Source organism: Rattus norvegicus, chromosome 6 (assembly GCF_036323735.1).
Source record: "Rattus norvegicus strain BN/NHsdMcwi chromosome 6, GRCr8, whole genome shotgun sequence".
NCBI lineage: Eukaryota > Metazoa > Chordata > Mammalia > Rodentia > Muridae > Rattus > Rattus norvegicus.
In genome coordinates this window covers 58,465,564-58,492,804 of record NC_086024.1, presented here as the reverse complement: position 1 = coordinate 58,492,804, position 27,241 = coordinate 58,465,564, and the positions used below count along the sequence as shown (strand labels likewise).

At 42.7% G+C, this 27,241-nt stretch overlaps 1 protein-coding gene across 1 annotated transcript; it reads left to right on the top strand.

Moving 5' to 3' along the window:
* Nucleotides 1–26,754, top strand: Tspan13 (tetraspanin 13). The gene is made up of 6 exons (NM_001013244.1): nucleotides 1–224; nucleotides 17,610–17,777; nucleotides 18,792–18,872; nucleotides 19,655–19,768; nucleotides 20,935–21,048; nucleotides 25,540–26,754. The coding sequence occupies exons 1-6, from the start codon at nucleotides 162–164 to the stop codon at nucleotides 25,612–25,614; spliced, it is 615 nt and encodes a 204-aa protein (NP_001013262.1). The 5' UTR covers nucleotides 1–161; the 3' UTR covers nucleotides 25,615–26,754.
* The last annotated feature ends 487 nt before the right edge of the window (nucleotides 26,755–27,241 follow it).

Here is a 27,241-nt window from a genome sequence, read left to right as displayed (position 1 = left end):
GCCGCTGCGGGCGCGGCACTGCAGCCCCGAGCCTGAACCCCGAACCGGAGCCCTGAGCCCAACCCCGGCTACAGGCCCAGAAGGCCGGGATCCAGCAGCTACTCGCCCAGCCCTTCGGAGGACGCCTCGACCCGCAGGCGCCCGCTAGCCCACGCGCCACGATGGTGTGCGGGGGCTTCTCGTGCTCCAAGAACTGCCTGTGCGCGCTCAACCTGCTATACACCGTGAGTAGCCCGCGCCCGGTGCCACCTGCGGGGGCTGTCGGCCTCCTCCGGGTTTGAGTATTCGCCTGTGCCCCATCCCGCACCCCTTGCGGGCTTCCCACGCCCCAGCTTCGCCCGCAGCCCCCGCCCGGGACCCCGAGCCTGCTTGTCGCAGTCTCCGCCCGTCCTTCATTGTGGCGCTCGCTCGCCCCTCGCCCTGCTCTCCGCAGCCCCTCACTTTCGGGTCCCTTCCCACTCGCCTAGTCCTCCCCACTCTCTCATCCCTCCCCACGCTCCCATCTCAGTCCCTCCAGCCGCACGCTCTGGGCTGGCCATCCCATCTGGAGAGTGTTCGGAGGCTGGAGAGCAGCCCTGGCTTAGGGGACAGGTTTGCCTGATAGCGTGGCCTGGAATGGACTAGGCGGCCTGTGGATGGCGCGCTTCTGGCTCAGCTCTGAGAGCTGTCGTTTGAATGGAGGCCATCGAGCAGGTTCACAGGATATCCGCGGCTTCCGAAGTTTGTTTCGTGCTTACATAAAGTCTCTTTGTTGATGTTCCTGCCAGTGAAGTCGCAACTTGATGCTTTTCCCATGCTATCTCCCTCCCCACCTTTTTCTAGCTCCATTTTAGGTGAAGTCCTTCAGTATATAATTCTCCACCCAAGTCGTTTTTATTTTTTTTTTTCTCCCTGCTTTAACGTGGAAAGCTCAGTTTGATTTTTTTGAAGCGTAATTGTGACTGGACAGCAGGAAGATGAGGTGATGTTTATTGAAAACCTTCAACACCCCAGCCTTTTCATTTGTCATTTTGTTATTTATCTGTGGCAAGCGGAGTTGTCTAAATTTTATAACGGTAAAGACCAAAAAGAGCTTTACTAAGTTTTCATAGCTGGTGTAGTCTGTGAGTCTGGGCTGGAACCAAGCTGTGGAAATCTAGACATTTCTACAAGCTGTCTACTGCGTGGAAGAAACTTCCTTTTGGTCATCTCATTCCATTGGAGACTTGTTCTCTTCTATAAATACACCTGGTGCTTGCAGCACCCACCCTGAAAACAAACCCAGTTTCCCCTGCATTAGCAGAGCCAGGCCATCTGGGCCAGCTTAGGTTACATCTGTGGACAAGAGAGGCCGCTTGTGGTTGACAAGCAGAGACACCAGGTCACGGGTCATTTTACCTTTTTTTTTTTTTTTTCCTGGTGTTTGTCTGGATACGATGGCAAAGCTTTGAAGGCAAGTCAGAAATAGGCATCGATGGCGTATGTTTTTTTTTTTTTCTGGTTAGTTCTTAGGAATCCAGTCAACATATTCACAAATGGTACACTTGGAAGAAAAATTCTAGAGCACAGGGTGAAACAGCTCCTTGTAATTGAAGATACATGTCAAGTTTCATACTGAAGTTCACCTGTCTGGTGGCAGGCATGCTTACCAGATTGCTATATTGTAAATTCCCATCGGTTCCTGAACTGTTTTCTCTTGTTAACATGAATGGACTGCTTAGAACGTCACATTCTGTTTTGTGCCTGAGTCCCCTCCCCCCTTCAGTGATTCAGTCGTCTGTTTACCTGATTCTCCATCTTTCAGTGTCTGCTTACACCCAGCACAACGTACAATGGCCGCTTCTGTGTTTCTTCGGTTATTTGTAGACAGCAATGTGCAATATATACAATTTCTTTTTAAAAAAAGAAACATTTTTTTCCAATCAAGTAATATTGCTCTCAAGATACATTATTTCTAGCTGTGTTTACAGCATGTCATGAATGCAAGGAGAAAGAAAAGTTGACCCTAAAGGATGTTAGGATTATTTAATATCTGTCCTAAACTATTGACCTCTAAAGTGTGTTTTATTGATTTTTTTTTAAATCAGGTATGCAGGAAAGCTTAATTAATTGGAAATTCGCAGGACTATAAATATGGTTAGGCCTTTAAAGCCCTGGACTGTTTTAGACAAAGGGACAGTAAGTTGTTATCTAAACATTTCCTCTTAAACATTGCAAATAGGTTATGATATAGTGAATGTGACATTGAGAGGTGAATGGAAGGTAAAGGTAGACTAGAATTTTATACATAAACATCTGTCTTTCCTGTCTCTTCCTCCACATTTTAAGATAAAAAAAAAAGGTGTGATTGCTAGCAGAGTTAAATTTGGGGACTAGGGGGTATATTTTTAGGACAGGACTAAAAAGATCATCTGTAGGTTCTGCTCTGGCTCTGGTAACTGCCTAAGTTCTCCCCAATGCTGCAGGATTAAAGATGAGGTCATTTCTGCAAGTGTTAGAACCGGGATTGCCGGTGGAAAGGCCGGTGCATGCCTGTGTTAGACTTCATCGCTGTTGGTTTGAAGCATTTCCTGAGGAACTTGGAGGTTCTAGCAACCAAGCTGTGTGCATCCTCAAGCGATCTAGCTAGCCAGAGATTTCTCAGTACGGCCAGTTTAGAAATTGAAAGTGGGTCCCTAAAACAAGTTGGGAGGAACATCCCCGAATTTGTCTTGGGAATTCAGTGAGCATATAGTGGTTCATGGTGGGTTTTTCTTTGAACTGAGGGAACCCCAGCACTGACATAACCTTGGGTTACGGTAGTGTGCGTAAACAATCTGTACGAGTAGATGAAAAGAGGAAGTCCCGTCAGTGTGTGGCAAGGCAAAGACCACTTGCTTTAGGACTTCCCGTATTTAGAGATGACAAGTTTCTTTAGTCAACAGTGTTGGTCGGAATGTGATGACACGAGTCTCAGCCTGGAAATGCAGTAGCAAACCAAACTGGACTGTGAACAGAGGTTTTGGTGAGGCTGTTTCTCGTTTACTGCATATGGTCTTGAGGACTATATTCTGCCAGTAAGCTTTTGTGTATCTTGTATGCTACTGAAATCCATGGGGAATGGATACAAATAGATGCTATTTTTTTGCCCTGTATGAAGGATCTAGTTGGGGGATATTAAATGATGTGTAAGGTCTTAGACACCATAACATTTAGGACTGAGTAAAATCTTTGCGGGTTAGGAATAAAGAAGGGTTGTTCGAATTGAGGACGTTTGGGGAGATGCATTGTGAGTCTCTTTCATCTCTTTAGGATACAAATATAAATTAAAATTAGTTTGGGAAATTAATTACTTTGTTTATTTTGAGACAGGTCTTGCCTAGCCTGGGCTTGAACTTCACTATGTAGCCCGGGCTGCCCTAAAACTTGGAGTCTTCCTGCCTTGGCTTCTTTTTTCCTTCATTATTTAGCAGTTTATTAAAATGGTTAACCGAATACATAAGTTCCTATTCTACAGAATCCCCAAATTTTAAGGGTAAAAGGATAAGTTTTGCTTTCAGTTATGAAACAGAATTATCACATATCTCAAATTCAAACTGGTAGCAGTTTAAAACTGTCTCCGGGTTTCATAGGAAGAGCCAGGGAAGGTTTCAGATATTTAACTATGGTGCCAGCCATTCAGATTTCCCCTGAAAACCGTTATTTGAGAATCCTCCGTATCTAAACTTCTGGATGCTTCATTTGCAAGTGATCTCAAAAAAGTCATCACTCTAGTGCTTCTTGTATTCCAAATCACTGACTTAGTTTCTTAAGTGCCAGGATGACAGAAATCCACCACCACACTCTATAATATGTTATATTTTTACATTAGTATGTTTATTTACATGTATGTGTTTATACATAAACATGTCTGTGTACCATAAGTACTCAGTGTTGGAAGGGGAGTGGGGTCCCCTGGAGCTGCAGTTACAGATGGTTGTTCCTGGACCCTCATGGTGGAAGGAAGTCACCATGTTGGATGCTGGGATTTGAACCTGTTCTGCAAGAGCAGCCAGAGCCTTTGACCACTGTCATCTCCCTAGCCTCTGAAAACATTTTAAGTAGAAATAGTTTCATCAATATTAATGTTAAAAGTAATGAAAAACTATAGTCATGCATGGGAAATCATAAGAAATGAAGTAAATGTATTAAAATATTTTGAAGTTTACTTTTTCCTTCTGGTCCTAGCAACTAATGCCAGGGCCTTTATGTACCGTTGTTGAGCATATGCTTCTTCACTGAGTTATGTTCCTAGCCCTCCATTTTGAAAGTTTATAGCACATTTTCTGTGATTAACTGCAAAAGAGAATGTGACTTAAAAAAAAAAGTATTCAGGGGTTGGGGATTTGGCTCAGCGGTAGGGCGCTTGCCTAGCAACCGCAAGGCCCTGGGTTCGGTCCCCAGCTCCGAAAAAAAAAAAAAAAGAGGTTTTGAAAAAAAAAAGTATTCAAATAGGTGATTTTGTAAAATAGAATCAAGTAGAAAAATATGACCAAAAATGTTCTTCCTGTACTCTGGCCTTTCAGCGTTGCCCTGCTGTGCTGACTGGAGGCAAAGGAAGGCACTATGACAACTGGAGTTAGCTCTCCTGGGCCCACATGGTAGGAAGAGAAAATGGACTCCTCCGAATTCTCCTCTCACCTTTATAGATATGATGTGATGTGTGCCCCTCATACACCCAGATACATAAATGAATAAACATTAAAAGAAGCTTGCACTGCCAGCTTCTGGGTGATGGTTCATTTCAGTTAGCACTTGGAAGGCTGAGGCAGGAGAATGGTCGCAAGTATGAGGACAACTTTAGCTGTATAGGGAGACTATGTCATATCTCCAGCCCCAAACAAAAAAGAGAATTGCGTGGCCATTTTATATCTATAGAAATGGTATGGCTTGTTAATAAACATTTTTAAATTTAAACTATAGTGAAGTGTAAATAAATATCCAATAAAAAAAGAAATTTAAACTATAGGCATGGTTTGATTTATAATAAAAATGTTTTAATATATATGAGCCTTAACTTCAAAAAATAATATAAAGTTAAAATCAGAAATTACTGTTTTGTGTGTGTATATATGTTCTTTTATCTAAAAATATTACCAGGTTTTCTTTTCTTTCTCTGAATCTGAGAATCTTCACTGTTTAGCTCTAGTTGGCCTTGAACTTGCTATCTTTCTGCTTCTTACCATGCCTAGCTTACTTCTTTTGCTTTCTTCTTTCCTTGGTAAGTTGCCCATTTTACAGTTTTTTTCTTCTACATAGTGGTTCCCACCCTTCCTAATGCTGCACCCTTTAGACCATTTCCTCATGGCGTAGTGATCCCAAACCATAACATTATTTTTGTTGCTACTTCATAACTGTAATTTTGCTACTTTTATGAATATAAATATCTATGTTTTCTTATGGTCTTAGGTGACCCCTGTGAAAGTTGTTGGACCCCCAAAAGGATTGTACCTCCTATCTTGAGAATCACTACTCTATATCTTTGCTTGCTTTGGGAAGAGTTCTCCTGAAATGTTAAAAGTTGCCCTGATCTCTATCATTTTAAGACATAAGTGATGTCTGTTTTAACATGTCTAAATATGAATGTTGTCTTAAGAGAATCCTAAGGCCTGAGCTCGGTCCCTGGACTCTCATGGTAGAAGGAGAGTCCTGTTTCTTGCAAGTTATCTAACTGTCACATGTTATGTGACATGTGTGGCATGTGTGTACCCACCCACCCTACACAGTGAATGAACAGATGCAATTAAAAAATAAAATTGGGATATATTTTATAGTAGAATGAAGAAAAGTTCATTAGCTGATAGAAAAATGTCCCTGGATTTATTCAGGAACTCAGCTTTTCCAACTCTACCCCTAAACCAAGCAGCATTTTTTTTTAAATGTACAGTCTTTTCATTTGCAAATTGATAATATTTTATTCTTCCCTCATGGGATTGTGGCAAAGATAAAATAATTTAGCCTGTAGAAAACACTTAACATGTTACCACAGAACTAGAATTAAGTCCCCACAGCTTCAAGTCTGAAAGGTAAAGTATTTGAAACTTTTGAATTATAAACCTGTGTGTTATAATCAAAGTTTTTCAAGCCATTGGGATTTTGACACATACAGGTTGCTGTAAAGTCAACGTGTTTCGGGAAAGAAGAGTTCATATCCACGGTAAAAACAATAGTGTTTTACTTGTAAGAAAATAATGACTGCCGGACAGTTGTGGCACATGCCTAGAATCCCAGCATTCATGAAGCAGAGGCATTTGGATATCTGTAGTTAGAGTTTTGGGTTCCTTAAAAACTCATTATGTTGTGCAAACATGTTTTTGTTTTAATCCCAGGTGAGAGCTATGAGGCTGCTTCAGATTATCCACAGCAGCAGATTATTTGCCTCGTGTGTGTGTGTGTGTGTGTGTGTGTGTGTGTGTGTGTGTGTGTGTGTGTATGTGCACAGTGACTTCTGCTAGTTGCAGATAGTTTAATTCTGAGGACTCTGGAGAAGTTATAAATGTCAAAGTCCAGAGAGGGATGAGAGTTCTGAAGAAGTAGGGATGGTGGGGGGCACTCAGAAGGAGAAGGGGAGGGAAGAGAGGAAGAAGAGGAGGAGGAGGAGGAGGAGGAGGAGGAGCAGCAGCAGCAGCAGCAGCAGCAGCAGCAGCAGCAGCAGCAGCAGCAGCAGCAACAGCAGGAGTAGCTGTTCCTCCCGTTATGCCTACTCCTGTGCTGCTCTTGTTGGTTGGAGATATCCTTCCTTAGATCACAAGGACACTGGACTTGGGGCATAGGTCATTGTAACAATCTAGTTTGTGAAGTTTCTGAGAAAGGGGAGCACAATTCTTCTGTAGTAGTCTGGATCGTGACGTCAAAATCTCTGGCTGTCAGCCTCTGAGAAACAGAAATCAAGAGAGTGAGAGGGATTTTCTTTTCTGATGCCCTTCTGTTTCCAAACCAGTCGTCTCCTCAGAGTGATAGAAAGACGTGCACACAGAAACACCGGGGGCGGGGCTGGGACTTACAAAGTTACTGCTGTAACAGAAGCTTGGGGGTAGAATGCTAGCCATAGTTAAAGAAACAGACACATTCTGGGCCTGTTTTGAGGGTGGGACCAAGATAATTTCTAATGGATTGAAAATGGGGTGCTAGAGAAAGAAGAAAATGGTAGATGGCTCATGGTTGTGGCCCAGTCCCCTGGAAAGATGGAATTGCCATTAACAGATCAGAGCAGGTTCAGTATTAGACAGGACGCCAAGAGATCCTCCGGCATGTTGTTAGCTAGCCTTGAAGACCAGCAGCATTGAGCTTCAGGGGAGAGGGCTACCAGGAAGTACCATTACGGCACCAAGTGTGTAGAGAATGTTAGCAGAGTTGTGGTCAGATGAACCAGTAAGTCAGTGAAAGTAGCTGGAGAAGGGCAGTGGCCCACTGACATTGCAAGGTCTAGGTAATCAGGTGGACTCTGCAAAGGAGCCAAGGAAGGAATATCTGTTTAAGCAGGAGAAGAACTTGATAATAGAGTTTGTCCAGGAGATGGGATTGAACCCATGTTTCAAGTGGTGCTGATTGAGGGATTAAGACCAAGTTAGCCGTTGAGTGCAGCTACTCCCCACCACCCCTGGGTTATTCAGCGTTGGGGACAGAACCCAGGGCTTGGTGCATGGTAGGCAGCTACACTACTGATCATGCTCATTCCCTGGGCACTGATGATTGGATTTAATATAAAGTCTTTGAAAGAAGCTGTTCTCTCCCCACCCCATCTTTATTTAAAACAGTAACGTCAGTAAGGACGATGTCTCCATTATTTTCTGTGCTGAACGTCCAGCATTAGTTATTGAGAGGCAGCTAAGCTTCCTCTATCCCGCTGGACCCTGTATTAGTTACTGGATGCAAAAGTCAGCACAGGAGGTGTGCCAGTAACCCCACCTATGTTTTTTGTAACTGCTGCGGAAGAAAAAAGGGTGTGGGACTTCATCAGCGGCCATAGTTGCCACTTCAAAGTAATGGACCCTGGAAAACGGTTAAGTCAAGGGTCCCTTTCCTTTCCCTTTTATATAATTTCATTACAGGAGTCAAATGCGTTGTTTTTGTGCCCCCTAAGCAAAAACAATGGTCCTATAGAGAACAACCCCAAGATATGTGCAAAAGCACTTCAGTCTGTGTCATTCGAGAAATCACAATGCAGAACACTGGGATTCTGGCTTTATACTAAATGTGTGGCTGTTTAGCAATATTTGGATTATTCATGGGCTTTTCACGTCTTCAGCCTGGTGTTCTGCCTTATAAATATGTCAATGCGCTTGATTTTTGAAATCACAAGTTCATGCAGAATGGTTGAAGCCTTAAGGGAGGTTGGCTTGAGGCCTTCGCTTACTTAAAAGTCATGTTCTGGATGGCACTGTCCATAGTACTGTCCTACTCTCAGAATAATATTTTAAGGTTTATTGCCTGATACTTTACCAGAACTACTACTACTACTTGTTTATTTTGAGACAGGGTCTCACTGTGTAGCTCTGGCTGACCTAAACTTACTGTGTAGAGTAAGGTTGGACTCAGACTCAAAGGAGATCTGCCTGCCATTGCCTCCCAAGTGCTGGCACTGAAGATGTGTGTCACAATGGCAGGCTGGCTGGCTGGCCTCTTTTTCTTCCTTTCTTTGTATTTTATATTTTGGTGTGTGTGTGTGTGTGTGTGTACCTCATGTGTGGAGGAGCCTGTGGAAGCCAGAATAGGGTGTCTGCTCCCTTAGAACTGGAGTTATAGAGGGTGAGAGCCAGCATGTTGGTGCCAGGAATCAAACCCAGCTCTCTGGAAGAAAAGCACGTGCATTTAACCAATGACCAATGTGTCACTGGGGGTGAGTCTTAAGGTTCCAAAAGCCCTGCCTGTTCTCATATAGCTCCTACTTTTTTTTTAAAAAATTATTTAAAAATGTAATTTGTTTTTATTTTATGCATGTAGGTATTTTGCCTGCGCACCATGTGCAGCATGTCTGGCATCTGAGGAAGTCGGAAGAGTGCATCAGGTTTTCTATAAGTGGTTTGGACCCTTCATGCGGGGTACTGGAACCAAATCTGGGTCTTCTGCAAGAGCAGCAAGTTTCTTTAACCACTGAGCCATCTCTTCCATTCCCCTTCCCCCATTTTTTAAGATAGGGCTCTGTTAGGTAACCATGACTGACTTGGAATTCAATATGTAGACCAGGCTAGCATCAAGTATATGGTGCCTGTCTTGCCTCTGTCTTCCAAATTCTGGGATCGCATGTGCATACTTGCTCATTTTGTTCTCGAATGGTGTGGATATTTGAGGAAACAACACAACTTTATGTATTACGTATACAAAGAGTAGGCTGGAGCATGGCTGGACTGAGATTCTTTCCCTGAAATAATGTATAGATGGGAGTATAAGCATTTCCAGGAACCGTGAGAACCCTTCGTCCAGCCGCTGTACTGACCACCTCTCCTGCTCTAAGCATTTAGCCAAGTGCCTGGAATAGAAATCAATACCTGCATAACTGCAGGCACCTGAGGTGTATAGGCTCCTCTAAAGAAGACAGAGATGGCTGAGGCTGGGGAGTGATAGTTAATGACTCACCTCTAGGCTGTTCACACCTTGGAAGTTAAGACCAGAGGAGTACAGACTTAAAACAAGGTTCGAAGGATGCCACCATGGGAATGAGCTAATTGTCCTGGCTTCAAAGGCCTTAATCCTCACATTAGTGCCTATGGTGGTTTGAGTGAAAATGAGTCCCTAGCTGGTAGAACTGCTTGGTAAGGATTAGGAGGTGTGGTCTTATGGGGGAGAGGTGTCATTGGGGTGGGGGTGAGCATTGAGGTTCTAAAAGCCCTGGCTATTCTCAGTTATCGTACCCTTTCTCTCAGCCTCCTACTTGCCAATAAGGATGTAAACTCTCAGCTGCTACTTTAGTGCCATGCCTGCCTGGTGGCGGCTGTAGTGCTTCCCATCGTTGCTCATGGGTTCACCCTCTGACCAAGTAAGCCCTCCATGGGCTCTTATGTTTTTCTACAAGTTGCCTTGGTCATGGCGTCTCATTGTAGCAATAGATGAGTAGCTATGTGTTGCTTTTGTTACTGTGTATCTTAATCCATTTCATGTTACCCTAATAGAGTATAACAGACTGGATAATCAGTAAAGAAAAGGTACTCCTCACAGTTCCTGTAGGGTGCAACGTTTGAATCAAGGGGCTGACACGTCACTGTATCATATGGAGAAAGGTCTCACATGGCACGAGAGCAGTGTGCAGCTCAGGGCCCTTCTAATCCATCATCCAGAGCTGGCCTCCAGGACCACATCTCACCTGAAGCCTTCAAAAGCCACTCTATTTCCTTTAGGTCTCTGACTGGGCACTGTGTGTGGTGCTGTTCTTTGGCCAGTGCTGTCCTGAGCCTTAGCTGAGAACGGCTGTGTGCCTTTGTGGTGCAGTAGCCGTGTCACGGCTTAGTCCTCTCAGGATTTACCCAGGGGAAGCAACGCTGGATCTGGACACTTGCATAATCTTGCTGTTGTGTGCTCTTATAACTCACTCTTAAAGCTCTCTTTATATATCAAGTTTTCTTTGTCTTAAAGAGCAAACAGGAAAGGCTGGTGCTTCCTGCTCATAAAAACACAACCCTCAAGGAGTTAACAGAGCTATAATCTGTTTTTATCATCATTCGGCCTCCCAGAGGAAGGAAACTATTTGTCATAGGTCTAAATTTACATGCCATTACAATTGCTTTCATAAGAAAACTGCTATTATTCTTTAACAAAAGAATCTTTGCACTTGCTTTGTCTACCAAGGCCCAGTGACAGGCTGAGACTTTTTAATTATGCAGCTAGGATTCATTTCGTCTGAACCCGTAATTTTTAGATTACTAACTTGGGACATATCATCTCCACTATCCTTAAAAATTGTAAACCATGGTAACATTTAATTATCACTGCTAAGAAACAACTTGTTTCATTATCGAAAAGTCTCCTTTTAGTAAAAGTTAAACGTGATAATCCTATCTTATAGGTATACTAAATATCTTTAGGTATTTATATTTTCTCATTATATTTATTAGGCATTAAATTAGACCTAAATATATTTAGATATAATCGCAACATTAACCGTGATTATTTGGCACATTTCAATCATATGTTACAAACACCAGTTTCATACATAAGCATGTACATTGTTTTCAGATCATTTAAATTAAAAGTCTTTAATTTATTTGGGGTTTCTGGTTTTCTTTTTTTTTAAAAAAAGATTTACTTTTATTTTTAATTGTATGTATGTATAAGTGTCTGAGTTTATATCTGAACATTCACATAGAGGCCGGAAGAAGGCATTGGAGCCCTGGGCCTGTTGTGAGCTGCTAATATGGGTGCTAGAAAGTGAACATGGATAGGAACAGTATTGACTCTTAATGGCTGTGCCATCTCTTCAGCCCTTTTTTTTAAAAAAAGCTTTTTTTTTTTTAAATTTTTACCCTATATGTATGAGTGTTTTGTCTGCATTTGTATATGTGTATCCGCTTACGAAGTCCAAAAGAGTGTGTCGAGCCCTTGGAACTGGGGTTACAGATGGCTGTGAGCTCTTACATGGGAACCAAACTTGGGTCCTCTGCCAGAGCATCAAGTGCTCTTAACCGCTGAGCCGTCTCTCCAGTCCCTGTTTTGGGGTTTTAATCAGATAAGTTGATTCGTTCAAATTAAGTTCATGTTCATGTGTCTCACTGTTTGCAGGGATAGATGCGGAATTTGGTTTGCATTAGAGGGATCGAGTCCACATTCTTTTTGGGAATATCCTTTGCAAATGATGATGCGGATTTGTGTGTTTGTGCCGGTGTGTGCATGGGAGGGGCCTGGGGTGGTATCTCGGTTCACATTTCAGACTGTTCAGGTATGATGAACGGAGGGGAGTTCATTTGTTTGTTTGACAATCTAACTCAGGGCCTTAAACACTCTGGGCAAGCACTTCCGTTGAGCTGTCCGCTACACCTGGGAAGTGCTTTTTGACTCTTGGAGAGTCAGGAAGCTATTGCCAACGGCATTTGAGTGCACATCCCTTGTTTGCCAGCTTTCTTTCCTCTTTCCTCACTGGAAGTGAAGGAATGTGGATGGTACTTGATGACTCGTAGTGGGATCGACAGAAACTATTTGAAAGATTAGTGGAAATATTTTCCCTGAAGTGGTGGGCTTGGGAGGCAGTAAGCGCTGAGGCTGGATGAGGGAGAACGGTCTAATTTATAGGAGAAAGCAAAGTGGAAGTTATTAGAGCTGTCGCCCGTAAAAGAAGGTGCCATTAACATTTCAGAGTTTCCTAAATTGTCTCTCCATGTACACAGAAGATAACATGGTAGAGTCCTGTGAACTTAGCAGCCGAATTGAACAGATTTGTAACAAGCACAAGGTAGTTTGTGTTGATGAAGGTTGCACAGTGCACGGGACCCCTTTCAGAAATAAGGACAGTTCTGATCATGGAGGTAAGGCTTGAAAGGGAGGTAAGCAGCTCAGGACTTGGGGGATTCAGGTGAAGGCTGGCTCCATGGAATAGTGAAAGTATGATGACTTTTTGTTCTGGGTTTTCTTTACCAGGGAAATTTTGTGGGATTTACTTTATTCTTCAAAATTAATGTGTTTGGAGGGTGCTATCTTTTCCTTCTTCTGAAAAAAAATCTTTGTCCCTTTCGCTCGCTAGAGTCTCTTGGAGTACAGACAAGTTGATTACTTCATTATTTTGTGTTTCCTTTAGCTGAGGATGACCTTCAACTCCTGATCCTTGTACGTCTGAAGTCCTGGGACTGTAAGTGTGCACCATCATAGGCACGCTCTTGCTTTGACCCACGTGTCTCCTCCTGATCGCTATTTTTAAATTCAGTTTTAAAAATTATGTTTATTTATTGGGTATGGGCATTTGTGTTGGTGTGCATGTGTGGAGGTCAGAGGACAACTTGTGATTCTTGGTTCGCTCCTTCCACTATGTGACCCCCAGGGATTGAAACCAGAAGCCAGGTTGTCAGCTTGGTCACCGTTACTCACTATCCCCCCACCCCACCCCCATCCTCTCCTTTCTTTTGCTTTGATGTATTTGACTCCTTTTCAAGTCTACATCTATAAAATATGACCCCCCCAAATTTGTTTTTTTTAATCCCTTTAGTTAAATTTTGTTTTGGGGCTGTCCTGGAACTCACTGTGTAAACCAGGCTACAGAGCTCTGCCCGCCTTTGCCTGTCGAATGCTGGAATTAAAGGCATGCACCACCGTGCCCAGCCCTTGTTTAGATAACTTAAATGTCTTGCTCTGTTGCAGCTGGTTCTTGGGTGCACTAGTACTGTGTGCCTTTCTCGTAGATTTCCTCTTTCTAAGGTGTTTTGAGAATTTTGACTGGTAACAGTTAAGCTTGTCATTTTAAAACCTGGGCCTGGTTTGGGGGTTGGGACTTCTGTATCTCTCAGGAGTCATTTTAGTTTGCTTCTCTGAGCTTTATTCCCTTCACCCCTCAGTCAGTACAGCTGGTAGTCAGCATTTGTCTGAATTGTTTGGCCTGCAGATTCCTGGGTGTGTGGGGATTCGGTGCCTAGAAGGCTCGATGTTTCTTTTTCTCAGATAGCTTTTGAGGATCTCCAGAAATCTCTACAGTCTTCCACAGTACTTTACCGTGAGAAAAGAGCTTTCTGGAGTTCCCAGCTGTTCCTGGGTCTCAGTTCCACTTTCCAGTTCTGCTTGGGCTAAAACCAGAGTCTCCTTCCCACTCTCTGCTCTTATCAGTCCCCTGCCTCAGTCAGCTGTATTCTGCCAGCTTGGCCAGGGCAGTGAAGGCTTTCAGTCCTTGCTTTGGGGAGGCCTGTGGGATTTCCTGTAGTTTCTCTGAGTGTACTCAAACCTTCTTTTTTTCATCTGTTTGAAATATATTTGAGCAGGAAGAGCTGTTGCTTGATTTTAATCAGTTAATCAGTTAATTGACATATGTTTATGATGCAGTGTGAGTGTGCTCAGGGCTGTTGTGTTAGGAGGGCCTTTGAGAGTTTTCTCTCTTCATCATGACTCCCCGGGGAGTGTAGGGATTAAGCTCAGGTAAGAGCTTTTAACTGCTGAACCCACTCCCACATCCACCCTCACCTCTAAAAATGTTTTAGTTAATCAATTAATTTATTTTTCAAATGTTTTGCTGGCCTGTGTGTCTGCATACCACACATACATGCTAGGTGCCCCTAGAGGTCACGTGTGCATTGAAGATCTCCTGGACCTGGACTTACAGATGGTTGTGATCTGTCATGTGGATACTGGAGAATCAAACCTGGGTCCTCTGGAAGGGCTGCAGTGACTGTGAATGAGGGAGCCATTTCTCCACCGCCATCCCTTTCTTGTTTTATAAAGGCAGGGTCTTATAATGTAGGTCTGCCTGTTATCAAAGGAAGGAAAATGCTTTGTAATACATGAAAATTGATAAAGAATTTACAGTGTAAAAAGAGGTGTTGATGGTTGGGTTGGCACAAGCATCTTGGGAAGCGAAGACAAGAGAATCATGACGTTGAGCTAGCCTGAGCTACCTTACCTTATCTCCATCACTCTAAAGCCCTTCCAACAAAGATGAGGCTAACCCTAAAACAATGACAAACAAAACAAAGCAAACAAAATGTCAAGACTTCAGCCAAACAAAGCCTATAAACAGAAAAAAGATGAGGCAGCCCTGCTCATTCCATTTGTACCGGGTGTCTCCGGTCTGTGTACAGTAGCAGAACAGGTCGTGGCAGGGGCTGTGATGTACCCAACCAGGTTAAGTGACAAGAACAATTTCTGACTTCCGTTGAGACAGGTATGTGCTGTCTTTAACTTACTGTTTAAAATTTGAAGTTTACTAACTTAATACCTAAGAATATTTAACTTTCAACATTCTTTTTTAAAAAAATATTTATTTATTTATTATGTATATAGTGGCCTGCCTGTATGTATGTGTGCCTGAATGCCAGAAGAGGGTACCAGATTTCACTCTAGATGGTTATAAGCCACCATGTGGTTGCTGGGAATTGAACTCAGGACCTCTGGAAGAGCAGCCAGTGCTCTTTGAGCCATCTCTCCAGCCCCCCCAACTTTTTGACATTGTTAATGTTTAAGAATCCCATTATTGTAGTCAGGATTTGGCATGATTTTGGAAGGATTCTTTAAAGCTTATGTGCACACACACATATGCTACCCGGTGTTCACGTGGAGACCAGAGGATTGGTTTCCACTTTCCACCTTGTTGACTTGGTGTCCGTTTGGTTTCTGGTGCTGTGCGTGTGTACCAGGCCCCTTGACCTGAGCCCTTCCAGTCCACCCTCTTGTCTCCTGTCTGGTGTCTCCTGGTACGAGTGCTCAGATTACAGCTGATGCCAGTGAGGGCAGCATTTTACTGGGTTCCAGGATCAGATTTGGGCGGCAGGCTTGTGTGGCAAATCCTTTTACCTGCCGAACCATGTTCCTAGCCCAGAAGGATTTGTTACGTTAGGTGAAATGCAGACTGGTAGTCTTGCCCCATGAGTTTACTTGGATTAGTAAATGAACCTCTCGTCCAGAACTTGATGTTGGCAGGTGGGATGTATAATCTGAGTTACCATGGACACAGGGTGCCGTGATCCTCAGTTGTTTTGGTCAAATGCTAGTGTAGATACTGCTTTAAGGGTGTTTTGTACTATAACCAGTAGTTACAATCAGTTGATTAAGACTATCCTCCATAGTGTGGATAAGAAGCTTTACCTCCACTGAAGTTTCCTTAGGAAAACAGGTTCTGCTCACTTTCCAGTGTTCTGGGCCCTGCCGATCCTAGTTTGTCTTGAGCCTCATTTTCTTTTGGGGGGTGTGTGTGTGTGTGTGTGTGTGTGTGTGTGTACACAAGCTGCTGTGGTGGTGTCACCTGAAACTAGCTCTGTGGTCCCACAGATGGTTTGTTTCTTTCTTCTTCTTTTTTTCCCCCCTAAGTTTTGGTTCTTTCACCAAGACTCAAAAAAGAAAATGCTTTTGGGGGTTGGGGATTTAGCTCAGTGGTAGAGCGCTTGCCTAGGAAGCGCAAGGCCCTGGGTTCGGTCCCCAGCTCCAAAAAAAAGATCCAAAAAAAAAAAAGAAAATGCTTTTGGTAAAAATAGAAATAGATGCACAATATTTAGCAGTTTTGTTTATATCTCAATACATGTAAATAACTTTTTTAATCAGTGCATATAAACCGTGTTTAATAATTGCTTTGCACATAAATGGGGGCACATATGAGCAGGGACAAAGTTAAATAGTAATTTATATGTTTCCAAACAGAGTTTACCAGGCCTTTCAGCAGTGCGATGCTAGAAAAATCTCGTTTTGAATTTTGTTTTTTCCAAATTGGGAATTACACTACGTCATTTCTCCCCGAGATGTTTGACCACATGTACACGGAAGGCACTCAGAACTGTTCTGCTCTATAAACCCTCCTCCACCCCTTCTCTGAAACTATATTAAGCCTTCTGTGTCTACGAGGGTTAATTATAATCCCTATGTGGTTTGCCATTTATTTGTGTGTGTGTGTGTGTGTGTGTGTGTGTGTGTGTTTTTAAGTAATTATAGCTGTGAGGTTTGCTAGCCCTACCTTACACACAGGCGTACTAGCTCTTTAGGTAGTGTTTGATAAATCTATAAATAAAATTACTGGAACAGGACATGATTTCTTCTTGATCAGCTGCCATTTCATTTCAAGTAGCAACCTCTCCTACCCTATTTTAGTTTCGATGGTTCCAATGGTCTCTGGCCCGTCTATGGTTTTACATACTGGAAACAGTTTTCAAATGTTCTCCAGGGCTCATGCCCCGATAAGTTGCAAAGATACAGGGAGTCTAACCGCTTACATTCAAATTGCCTTTGGCTCCTGGAGAGCCAGAGATAGGAACAGATTGTAGTACAAGGAAGGAAGTAATAGCTTCACATCTGAGGGACACAGCTTGTTCGGTGAGGGAGGATTGGCTCAGGCTTTTGGGGAGCGGGAGAACAGAGGGGGCTGCGGCTGACTGGGCTGTAAAGCAAAAGGTAATTTTCATAGGAGCACATCAGAATGGTGGACGGCTGTGCTGCTGCCTAGTTTTACATGTGCTGGTCCTGGGCTAGCTTACAGTTGATCCTGTGTAGGCGTCGTAGTCCAGATGACCTCTGAGACTGCATGGTTGCTTTCTGGGTTATTGTTAATCTTTTTTTTTTTTTTTTTTTTTTTAGCAAAAAAAGCATAATTGAGGATTACTTTAAATTTATTAAAACAGTGTCATCAACTGAGCCTGTGGGCTTTAGTCAGCTTTCTCTATGTATGGGTTTCACATTCATGCATTTAACCAACTGGTTCAGAAATTGTTTCGTTAGCCAAGATTTTTTTCTTGTCGTTCTTCCCCTGACAGTTTGGGGTAACATTGCAAGGCAATTGGCCTTGACATTGCACTGGCTAGTCTAGGTCACCCAGAGATGGTTTGAAGCTTAAAGGATATCAGCAATTATATACAAATACGTCACCACTTGGATGGGGTGCACGTGGCAGGTTCCACAGCTGACACCCTAGGGATCCTGAGGGACTCGTGTGCTGAAGGAAAGATGCTGAGATGTAAATACCTGAATAGTGGCTCTGTAACCCCGAACCTCTCCCCATCTCTCCACAGCTGGTCAGTCTGCTGCTCATTGGAATTGCTGCTTGGGGCATCGGCTTTGGGCTGATCTCCAGTCTCCGAGTGGTGGGCGTGGTCATCGCTGTGGGCATCTTCCTGTTCCTGATTGCCTTGGTGGGGCTGATTGGAGCTGTAAAACACCATCAGGTGTTGCTATTTTTTGTATCCTTTTAAAAATCAGACTTTTTTGTTTTTTTAACTTCAATCAGGTGAAGTTCTCATTATCGAATATGTGATTATGTTTCAATGGTAGCTACTAATTTAATATTATCATTAGGAAAGCAACTCCTAGAAAGACAATTTAGGAATACCTGTAAAGCTAAAGTCTTATGTTTGTTTGTCCCCAACCCTTCCTCATCACACCCTAACCTAGACGGTTCTACAAGTCAGGCACAGATCTGATTTCCTCTTGCAAATTCAGAGTTGAATTGAACTCATTTCATGACTTATCTAGGCCTTCCTAACACGTTAATCTCTGTTTGTGATTTCTACAGTGTATTCTCTAGTCTTAGTTTTGAGAAAGCTTATACATTTGTCTCTATCTTTTATTTTTCAGGTATCAGGATTTGTACTTCATTTTGGATGTGGGTTTTTCAAAATTCAATTATCCGTCTACTTCTTTTGTTGTTGTTTTGTTGTTTTGTTTTGTTTTTGAGACATGGTCTCTGTAGACCAGGCTGACCCCGAGCTTGGACAGTCTCTCTGCCTCTGCTTCTTAGGCAGATTACAGGTGTCACCCTCCATGCCTGGTATAGTCATCATTTATATTTTTCTAAATGGATTTATAGTTATCATATTAGCAAAATAATAATTAAGTGTATCACTTTGACCGTTTGGTAACATTGTCTAGTTTCGGGTGAATTGCTTTGAGTGTACCTGAGAGTTGTGTCAACACTCTTGCTTTATGCTCTTCCAGAACGTTTGCAATGTCCCTGGCAGCAGGTAAAGATACTTGCTGCCAAGTGGGATGACCAGAGTTCAAGCCTCAGTACCTACATGGTAGTAGGACAGAACTGACTCCTGAAAGTTGTCCTCTGCATGAACACCATGACACGTATGTACCCTAATGCACAGGCATATATACTCACAATGCATACCCCCAACCCCACACACATGCACACATACAGCGAATAAATAAGTGTAATAATAAAAAAGTCCTTAACTGGTCACTCTCAGTATATGATCATTCTCCTACTCGTATTTATTGTCCAGTTTTCGGTATCTTGTGCTTGTTTAGCTCTGAATCGGGAGCAACAGGTAAGTAAAGGGTTTTTTTGCTATTGTTTGTTTTGGTTTTGAGATAGGGTCTTCCCGTGTAGCTCTGGCTGTCCTAGAACTCACTATGTAGACCAGGTTGGCCTCAAACTCACTGAGATCCACCTGCCTTTGACTCCTGAGTGCTGATATCAAAGGCCTGCGCCACTATGCCCAGCTAAGTGACATTTTTATTTGATTCTACTTTATTATACCACAGAGCATGAATATGAAAATGTTGGGCAAATGACTAGAGAATAAAACTGTTTCTTCCTGTCAAGGATGCCATTTTACTCCCTTTGCTAAGTCTTTTACTGCTAAGTGGCTGGTGGAAATGATTGCAGGGAAACATGACATCGGGTCTTGGTAATTTGTATCCATAAATAAGACAACTCTCAGTGAGTAAACTTTACTGTTGTTAAAAGACAGTTTCTGTCTTTCCCCACCGCTGTGCAGTCACTGGAGGGTCTGTGGTTTCCTTCTATCAGCTACTCCTTTCAGACTCTTAATTTATAAAGAAAATATGAGTTTCTGTCTCAGAGCAACTGAAACTCTGCCTTGTTACGTTTATGCCTTTGAGCCAACTACGTTTTTAAATTGGTTGTGGAAACCGGGACCTCTTCATTTGTAGGCTAGAAATAGTACCTTAACTTTTTTCCAGATCAAGAGATAAGCTTTTAAAAAGCTGTAACAGTTGCGAGGCTACTGATTTTGTACATGCTCTACTACTAGCTGCGGGCTCGCCTCTGTATTTTACATAGGGATGCCATGCTTTAATTCCGTAGGGTCAGCTCCTGGAGGTTGGATGGAACAATACAGCAAGTGCTAGAAATGACATCCAGAGGAATTTGAACTGCTGTGGCTTCCGAAATTATAACCCAAACGACACCTGCCCGGCTGTGAGTCCAAAACCTTTTACATACAGTTTAATAATGTTTAACACAGAAGTGATCTTTCCGATGCTGAATTATGTTTCGAAATTGTTTGGCATGTGCCTCTGTTATATTTTTCACATGTAGTCCTGCCACATTTGTTCATCTGTGTCCACTGAGACACATCATATTTACCTTTTTTTTTTGCTTGTAAAAATACACTGTTAAACAAAAAAGCACTGCACCAGAGGCCTGTCTCCAGGTGACTCTAGATTTTCATCATGGTGGTCGCTGACAGTGCCTGTCCCAGCAGAGTCAGTGGATTCTGAAATTCACCCAAGGCTTGCTGACCTCCACCTTGGTTGGTGGTTTTTTGTAGACCTTGACTCGTTGCAGTAGGGTTACAAGCCCTGTTTGCTTAGTGGCAGTCAGCTGGCGTCTTGGTGACCATTAGTTGTCACCAATTAACCAGCATTGCTGTGAGGAGACACTGTGACTGAGACAACTCTTGCAAGAGAAAGTGCTTAATTGGGGGCCTGCTTGCAGGATCAGAGGCTTTCTATTGTCACCACAGAAGGGAGCCACAGAGCATACAGGCATGGTGCTGCAAAAGTGGTTGAGAGCTACATTTGGATCTACAGGCAGTGTGTGTGTGTGTGTGTGTGTGTGTGTGTGTATGCACAAGCGCAAGAGAGGGAGGGGGAAGAGGAGAGGGGGGAGGGGCACAGGGAGGAGAGGGGCAGAGGGAGAGGGAGAACCAACCCATGGACTTTTGAAACCTCAAAGCCCACCCCAAGAGACACATTTACTCAAGCAAGACCACACCCCCTAATCTTTATAATCCTTTCAAACAGTTCCGCTTCCTGGTAACCAAGCATTTAAATGGGGTGCCATTCTTGTTCAGATCACCACAGCTGGGCATCTCACTGAACAATGCAAACATGTTAGCATGAGAATCCCTGTTCCTTGAAGGAAATCTTACACAGGGCCATCTAGACCTCTACCAGTCTTTTCCCAGTCTCTAGAAGGGGATGGGCTGGTGGATCCTACAGAGCACATACAGGAAAGGACCATCTCAGAAATTTGCACACAATTTAAAATTCATGCCGGAATTGGATGGAGCTTACTAGGCCTCAGTTTTGGCTGTGTTTTAGGAACTCTGAGGTAACAAATCTTTTGTTTTCTTGATACAGAGCTGTGCTAAAAGTAACCAGAAGTGCTCCTCGTGTGCCCCCATAATCGGAGAGTATGCTGGAGAGGTTTTGAGATTTGTTGGTGGCATTGGCCTCTTCTTCAGTTTTACAGAGGTAGGTGGCTGGGCTTGGGCTACTTTGTGGGTGATTCTTTCTTGCACCCCCTTTTCACCCTTTCAATCCCCCAATACTAGATAGAAGAGGAAAACAGGTTAGAGGGGAAAGGGGTGACTCTTTTCAGACCTGGGACAAGTTGACGGAGGTGCATATTTTACATACCAAAGTGGACCTGACCTCCAGGTTCTCCCAGCATCCCTCAGGCCCTGTCTGTTACTGGACTGACTGATACCCTACCTTCTATGCTGAACTTTCCAGCCCAGGGCCTAGGCTTCCCCCAGAAGCTCTTCCTTATATAATTTAGACATTCTTCCTTTCCTCCCTTCCTCCCTCCCTCCTTCCCTCTCTCTCCCTCCATCTTTCCCTCCCCCCCCTCTCCCTCTCCCTAGATACCCCCTCTCCCTATATTTGCTCTTGCTTTATCCTTTCTGTCTCCATGGCGACTTCCTGGCCTCATTCCTTGGGACTGATGAACCTGCCTTTTTTAATTCAGTTTGAATTGGCTCATTTTATCGGAGGAGAATACCTATCAGCGACATTATCGACATTATCGTTAGACTACTTCCTGCTGATCAGGGTGTCAGTTTCCTTGGGGCAAGTTTGATCTTTGCCCTCAGGATGTCTAATTTTTTTCTTCTTGTCATTCCTTTGTGCACAGCTACATAACGAACCACAACCACAGCAACCAACAACCCACGCTGCCTCTCAGGGCCCTAGCATTTATGTACCCTCTGTAAAGTCCCTAGAATTCTAAATGTCATACACTCCCAGAAACCGTCTGCAGCTGCAGGTGGCAGGATCATGCCTCCTTTGCTAGAGCAGGAGGTAAATCACTGTCAGCTGCTGCAGACAGTCTGAAGCGGCCCCATGTCCCACACCTGGGATTAAACTCATAGGGAGTCTGTATGCCTAGAAGACATAGCATTGTACTTCAGCATAAAACATGATACTCGAAAGGTACCAGTGCTCATTTTCCTTGAGGTCATTTGATGTGATGGGAGTAGCCTTAGCTCAGAATCAGAACATCTGACAAATTTGGCATGAACTTTATGATGAGGTGACATTCTTGATCTGTTTGGACCTGTGTAAATTATAATAAATAAAATCAGATTAGCGTAGAATAGTTCTGGACTTTTCTTTCTAGAGTTACACGATAAATTATAGTTAAGTTTTGTTTATGGAGAACATGTTAATATATGTTGATATGTTATATATGTTAATGTATAATGTATTATATATGTTAATATATGTTAACATATAATACACACACCATGCATGTGTGCGTGTAAAAATTCACTTTTAAGAATTGCCTTTGTTGCTGGGCAGTGGTGGTGCACACCTTTAATCTCACCACTCAGGAGGCAGAAGCAGGTGGATCTCTTGAGTTAACACCAGTCTGGTCTACAAAGCAAGTACCAGGATAGCCTGGGCTACATAGAGAAACCCTGTCCTACGAAATAAAAGGCTGGGAGCTGAGGAAGCTGGGAGCAGAAGAGGTGAGGTGAGGTGAGGTGATCTTTCCCGGAAAAAAAGTACACTAATTGGTTTTCCAATACCAAATGGCAGCCACATCCCAGAAAACATCCACAGAAATAATATTATGCGGACCAAGAAGGGTCTATTTAGGAATATACATGTATATATTTGTGCATGCCGTAACAATGAATGTAAGAAAATGCCATGAATTTGAAGTAGATAAGGGAGGATTTGGAGAATGAAAAGAAAGAAAAAATGTTGTAATTATAAAATATTAATAAAGTAAAATGAAAAGAAGTATAAAAATACATTACTGTCAACATTAAAAATGGGCTCTGAAATCATCCCCATTTTCTTCTCACTACCTTTCTAGAATCTGTATATAAGTACTGTTATTATTTGTGTATGTTTATATCCATCAGTATATTTATACTAATGAGTAGACTTTTATATATTTGTAAGCAAAACCAGAATGCTACTTTTGTATTCTGTATTAAATTTTCAATACTGGGTTGGTAATGTGTATCAAGAGACGTTTTTATTTTTGAGATGGGGTCTGACTATGTATAGCCCCTGCTGGTCTTAGATTCCCTTTGTCTTAGCCTCCTAGGTGCTAATGTTACAGTTGTGAGCTGCCATGATGGTCTAAAAATTCTGTTTTAACTAAAAAAGTTCCATGTGTATTCATTTCATGGAAATAGTTGTACAACAACATAAAGTGGATACACAAAGCTGTTTATAAGCAACTTTTAAAGATTTATTTTTAAAGAAATATATGTACGTGTATATATATATGTGTATATATACATACATATGAATATGTGTCTATTTGTAGTATGTATGTGCACATGAGTATGGATGTTAGGGGAGGCCAGAAGAGGGTGTGAGGACTTATGGATCTGGATGTGTAGATGGTTGTGAGTCACTAGATATGGGGACCAAACTCCAGTGCTCTTCAGGAATAGCAAGTCCTCTCCTAACTGCTAGTAGTCTTTCTAGCCCTCAAGACATTTATTTTTATAATAAATATTTGGGTCCCTTTTACTTCTTGACAATATGCTGGTTGGGTGAGATGTGCGATGCAGGAGCGAAACATGAAGCAGGGTGGGAAACTGAGCGCACTTGCTTACTAATTGTGTCCTCTGGGGACGGTATTTAATCTTACTGACCCTCGCACATCTCCTTCAAATCTTGTGTCTCACCCTCTGAGAAGGATAGCAGCAGGTAGCTGCTCTCCTGTGTTAGGACTAAGGAGCCAGTGCCTGTAAAACTTGGAATGCTTTGAGCAGTACTCGATATATGGGGGGGTTTAGTTATTGAATGTAGCCACTGATGAATATATTAATATATGACATATTATGCCCTATTGGAAAAAGACAGTGGGTCTTATTATTGACACATGAGATGTCCACATCACACTTCTGTAAGCAGGTAACAGGAATATGAATCAAATAATTCTTTCAGCAGAGTTTGTATGTATAGCCATAGAGGCCTAAGAGCAACAGATGTCCTTACAAAATTGGGAAAATTCTGTATTTTATATGGTTAGAATTTAACCATAGCTGGGATCACTTAATTTGTTGACCATTTAATTTTCTGTTTTAAAAATTACATTTCTTTATCGTGTGTGCGTTGGGGGGCAGCATGCCTGTGCCATAGTGGGCGTGTCAGGAACACAAGGGCATCCTCTGGATCTGGTTCTCTCATGCCCCCCTTATAGTTTCTGATCGGTAAACTCAGGTCATCAGGCTTTGTGACACATGCCCTCACCTTCCCAGCCACCTCACCCAACCTTTTCAAAAAGTTAAACTTGCGTATTTACCTTGTGTGGGTGCACTTGTGCCATGATGTACGTGTGCAGGTCAGAGGACAACTTTTGGGGAGTCCTTATACCCTGCGGGTCCTGGGAATCAAGTCAAAGAGCTCAGGCCAGGAGACCCTAGCAAGGACCTAACGCCTGCTGAGTCATTTTGTCAGGCGTATCTCGTAATTCCTTTTAATGTGATACTATTTATGCATGGTCATTCCCATCCACCCCACCTTCCCCTGGGATGCATTCAGACATGGTATGGGAAAAGCCAAGAGATTTTGATATGCTGGGGTTGCTGCTGCACATCTTATTCATGGCACTTTAGAAGCAGAGGCAGGTGGTTCGCTCTGAGTTCTAGGCTAGCCTGGTGTACATAGTGCATAGCCTGGTGTCACACACACACACACACACACACACACACACACACACAACAAAACAATAAATTAAATTCTTTCATCTGAGAAAAATTTACCAACATTTGATTTAATAACTAGCTCTAGATATTTTTGTTATTAAAAATATTTGACAGGGTCAGGGATTAGTAGTTTCTGTTGCTTAGGACATCATCCCGTAGAGGAAAATTGAGGTTCACAACCCAAATTTAGTTTCTAGCACCCAGGCCGGGTAGCTCAGTCACCTCTCAGTTACCTGTAACGAGGGGCTGCAGTGCCTCTTGGGGGCACTCCTACACACGCACACACACGTAATTAAAATCAATAAAGCTAAATGCGAAAGCCACGCAGAGTTCACATTTGGCTATTTCTCAAAATAGAAAAGTCAAGCTTCTTGCTGTTCTAACTTCAAATCCAGCTGTCTGTGGGGAACCTGCAGTACTTGCTCGCTCTTCTTGCCTGGTCAGCACACCTTATCTCTCTGTCTCTCTTTGCCCACGTTGTCTCCTTATCAGCACCGCAGAGACTGCACCTTTGAGCCCCCGGGATAACCTCTCCCTAACATAACCACGCCTTCAAAGGCCTTTTACCTCCTGAAGAAACAGTTGCAGATTCCAGGCTTCTTCGGGGAAGGAGCGTGCCTTCTAACACCTAGCACAGTATTCAAACCAGATCTATTAGTGCCTGTCCTTTGATGCGGCCGAGTCTCCTCTTTGAACAAAAACCAGGCAGAAGTAGTTCAGAAGTTTCATTTATTCTGTTGAGTAACTGAATCAATTCAAAACTTGTTTTTCCCTCTTTTAATTCCAGATCCTGGGTGTTTGGCTGACATACAGATACCGGAACCAGAAAGACCCTCGCGCCAACCCGAGCGCTTTCCTTTGACGAGAAGACAAGGAGAGGCTTTCCTGTGATCTTGTTCTCTTTCTCCAATCTCAAGTTAAACTAAGTTGTTCATATGACGAAGGAAATGGTATTTGAAAACCACATTATCAATGAGCGAGTTAAATATTTTACTCTTAAGTTTCTCCAAACAGTTTGTTCTTTCCATTGCTGAAAAGGCAGTTGATGTCTCCAGTGTTCCCTGACCCTCAGTGGTCCCTGTAACCCTACTGTTGTCCGTTTCTGGCTCTGTCCACTGTGGCCTTTCTTAGCATTTTTACCTGCTGTAATCTGTGTATGACACCCCTGGGTAGATGATATTGTGAGCCCAGATCTTCATCTCACCGGGCTAATTGTCCAGAGTGCTGTGCGGGCAGCTTCACCCTAGACAGTTGATGGTTTTTGAAGCCAGAAAGGAAGAGACTCTGTTGTGTTCGGTTCATTAGGAGAAATCTAAGTTCCCAATCCTTTTTGTCTTTTGGGAACGCTACATTGTAGTGAAAAGTGTTAGCACAGAAGTAATAATTTAGTTCTAGTAGTCTGTCAGTTACATCCATGTATTCTAGAGATAGCTGTGTCTTTAGGAAAATGAAGTTCAGTTTTTGATCTTTTTAGTCAAGGGCAAAGAAATACCATTTGGGAAATGTTTTGTTGTGTAACATTTATCTTCAGCTCTCAAAATGGGATGAATTTGAGGAAGAGAGAGTATATATCTACATAATCTGACATTTTTTTTTTAAAAAAATAGGAAGTTCAAAACCCTATATATGTAAACAACTTTCAGTCAATACATTGGCCCAGGCCCATGTAACAAATAGATATTTGATTATCTTTAAAAAAGTAACTTTTTGTTTCAAGACAGGGTTTCTTTGTGTAGCCTTGGTTGTCCTAGAACTAGCTCTGTAGACCAGGCTGGCCTTGAACTCACAGGGATCCGCCTGCCTCTGCCTCCCAAGTGCTGGGATTAAAGGCACGTGCCACCATCACCTGTCAAAAAATAACTTTTTAATAACATTTCTTGGTATTGTGACAGCAAGTTGTCATATCCAAATATATTTGAATGTACTACCTCCCATAAGTTGAGAGAGAAATGATGTTTGTGGCTCTGTATACTACATTAAAAAATAAAAGCTGAAAACCTTCCTTTGTATATAGATGTTTGAATCAAAAGAAGGTAGAAACATTGACAAGGTAAGAAGGCATCTTTCCTTCTGGTTTTCCCTAGCCTTTTATTTACCTTAAGATGGTGTTTAACTAAGCCTTGGAAATAAATTCTCAGCAATGATGTCTGTTGGTAGTTATCCCCACATCCTTTCTTAGGTTAAAAAAATAAATATGGGGCTTGAGAGATGGCTCAGAGGTTAAGAGCACTGTCTGCTCATCCAGAGGTCCTGAGTTCAATTCCCAGCAACCACATGGTGGCTCACAACCATCTGTAATGAGATCTGGTGCCCTCTTCTGGCCTGCACATGTACATGTAGGTGCAACGCTGTATACATAATAAATCTTTAAAAAAATAAATAAATATGTGTGTGTATGCATGTAGAAGTGTGTGCGTGTGTGTGTGTGTGTGTGTGTGTGTAGGTCCGAGGCAGTTTGTAAGAATTGGTGCTCTACTGCTACAATATGG

Bases quoted from the DNA above. Each gene is read 5' to 3' on its own strand.
- Tspan13 (NM_001013244.1), top strand. From the start codon at position 162: ATGGTGTGCGGGGGCTTCTCGTGCTCCAAGAACTGCCTGTGCGCGCTC. The intron at 225-17,609 runs GTGAGTAGCCCG...ATCTCTCCACAG, and splicing joins CGCTCAACCTGCTATACACC to CTGGTCAGTCTGCTGCTCAT. The intron at 18,873-19,654 runs GTAAGTAAAGGG...TTAATTCCGTAG, and splicing joins CTCTGAATCGGGAGCAACAG to GGTCAGCTCCTGGAGGTTGG.